This window comes from Carlito syrichta, unplaced genomic scaffold (genome assembly GCF_000164805.1).
Source record: "Carlito syrichta isolate Samal-C Ts95f unplaced genomic scaffold, Tarsius_syrichta-2.0.1 Scaffold309773, whole genome shotgun sequence".
In the NCBI taxonomy this organism is placed as follows: domain Eukaryota; kingdom Metazoa; phylum Chordata; class Mammalia; order Primates; family Tarsiidae; genus Carlito; species Carlito syrichta.
This window is the reverse complement of record NW_007253869.1, coordinates 564,922-565,766: the sequence shown is the minus strand read 5'-3', so window position 1 is coordinate 565,766 and position 845 is coordinate 564,922. Positions and strand designations below refer to the sequence as shown.

At 63.8% G+C, this 845-nt stretch overlaps 1 protein-coding gene across 1 annotated transcript in view; it reads right to left on the bottom strand.

The window, feature by feature from the left end:
- PPP1R3E (protein phosphatase 1 regulatory subunit 3E) overlaps positions 1-149 on the bottom strand; it is a 1,170-nt gene extending 1,021 nt beyond the window's left edge. The window contains 1 exon segment of the mRNA XM_021717468.1: positions 3-149. Within this exon segment, the coding sequence (XP_021573143.1) occupies positions 3-111 (109 nt within the window). The 5' untranslated portion in view covers positions 112-149.
- Positions 150-845: the final 696 nt, after the last annotated feature.

Sequence of the window (845 nt, the reverse complement as noted above, 5' to 3'; positions counted from 1 at the left end):
GTCCTCCTCGAGGCTGGGCCGCTGGCTACGGTAGTAGGCGCGCTCCGTTAGCGCGGAGATAAAGCTCAGGTTGCGGGGGATGTCGGTGCGGGGGGACCGCTCGCGCGACATGGCACCCCCCGCCCCGGAGGGCCAGCCCGCAGCGCCACCAAGCTGCTTCCCTTTCCTCTCTCCCGCCCGCCCCGCGTCGGCGCAGAAGTCGCCGGGTCCGCTTCAGCAGCCCCTCGTCGTTGCGTGCTCTCCTTGCTGTCACCTCCAGGATCCTCCACCTCCCGTGGCTTTGCCTCGCCACCGTGACCACTTGCCCTGCCCGTGGCCGTCAGCTCCCGGGGTTTTGGACTATCACATCCTGCCTCCTGCGAGCTGTCTGCTCTGAGCGTGCGCTCACCCTCCGGTGCCGCGGCCTTCGGGGCCCGGGCCTCCGCCCACAGCCCTCTGACAGGTGGCTCTGCATCTGTCTTAGATGCTGCACCAGGGGGCGGGGACTCCACTTGTTCGGTCCTGAGTGAGGCCACTCAGCCTTTACCAAAAAAAGTCCTCAACCTCCCGGCACAGCATGGGAAGGGTTAGGGCAAGAAGGAACGAATACCCTTTCCATTTTCTGGCAAGAGAAGGTTCTAAACGCCAGGCGTGTGTGACTATCTTCAGGGCTCACCATTTTCTTAAATCTAGGCTCCAGGTTTGGGAGGTGGGGGTGGTAGTGGGTGCAAAGAAGGAAAGGTCATGAAAGCTAGGTAAAAGGCTGGGCGCAGAACCGGGCTCGGTGGCTCAGCCTGTAATCCCGCGCCTTGGGAGGCTGAGGTGAGTGGATTGCCTGAGTCCGCGGGTTCGAGGCCCGCCTGGGC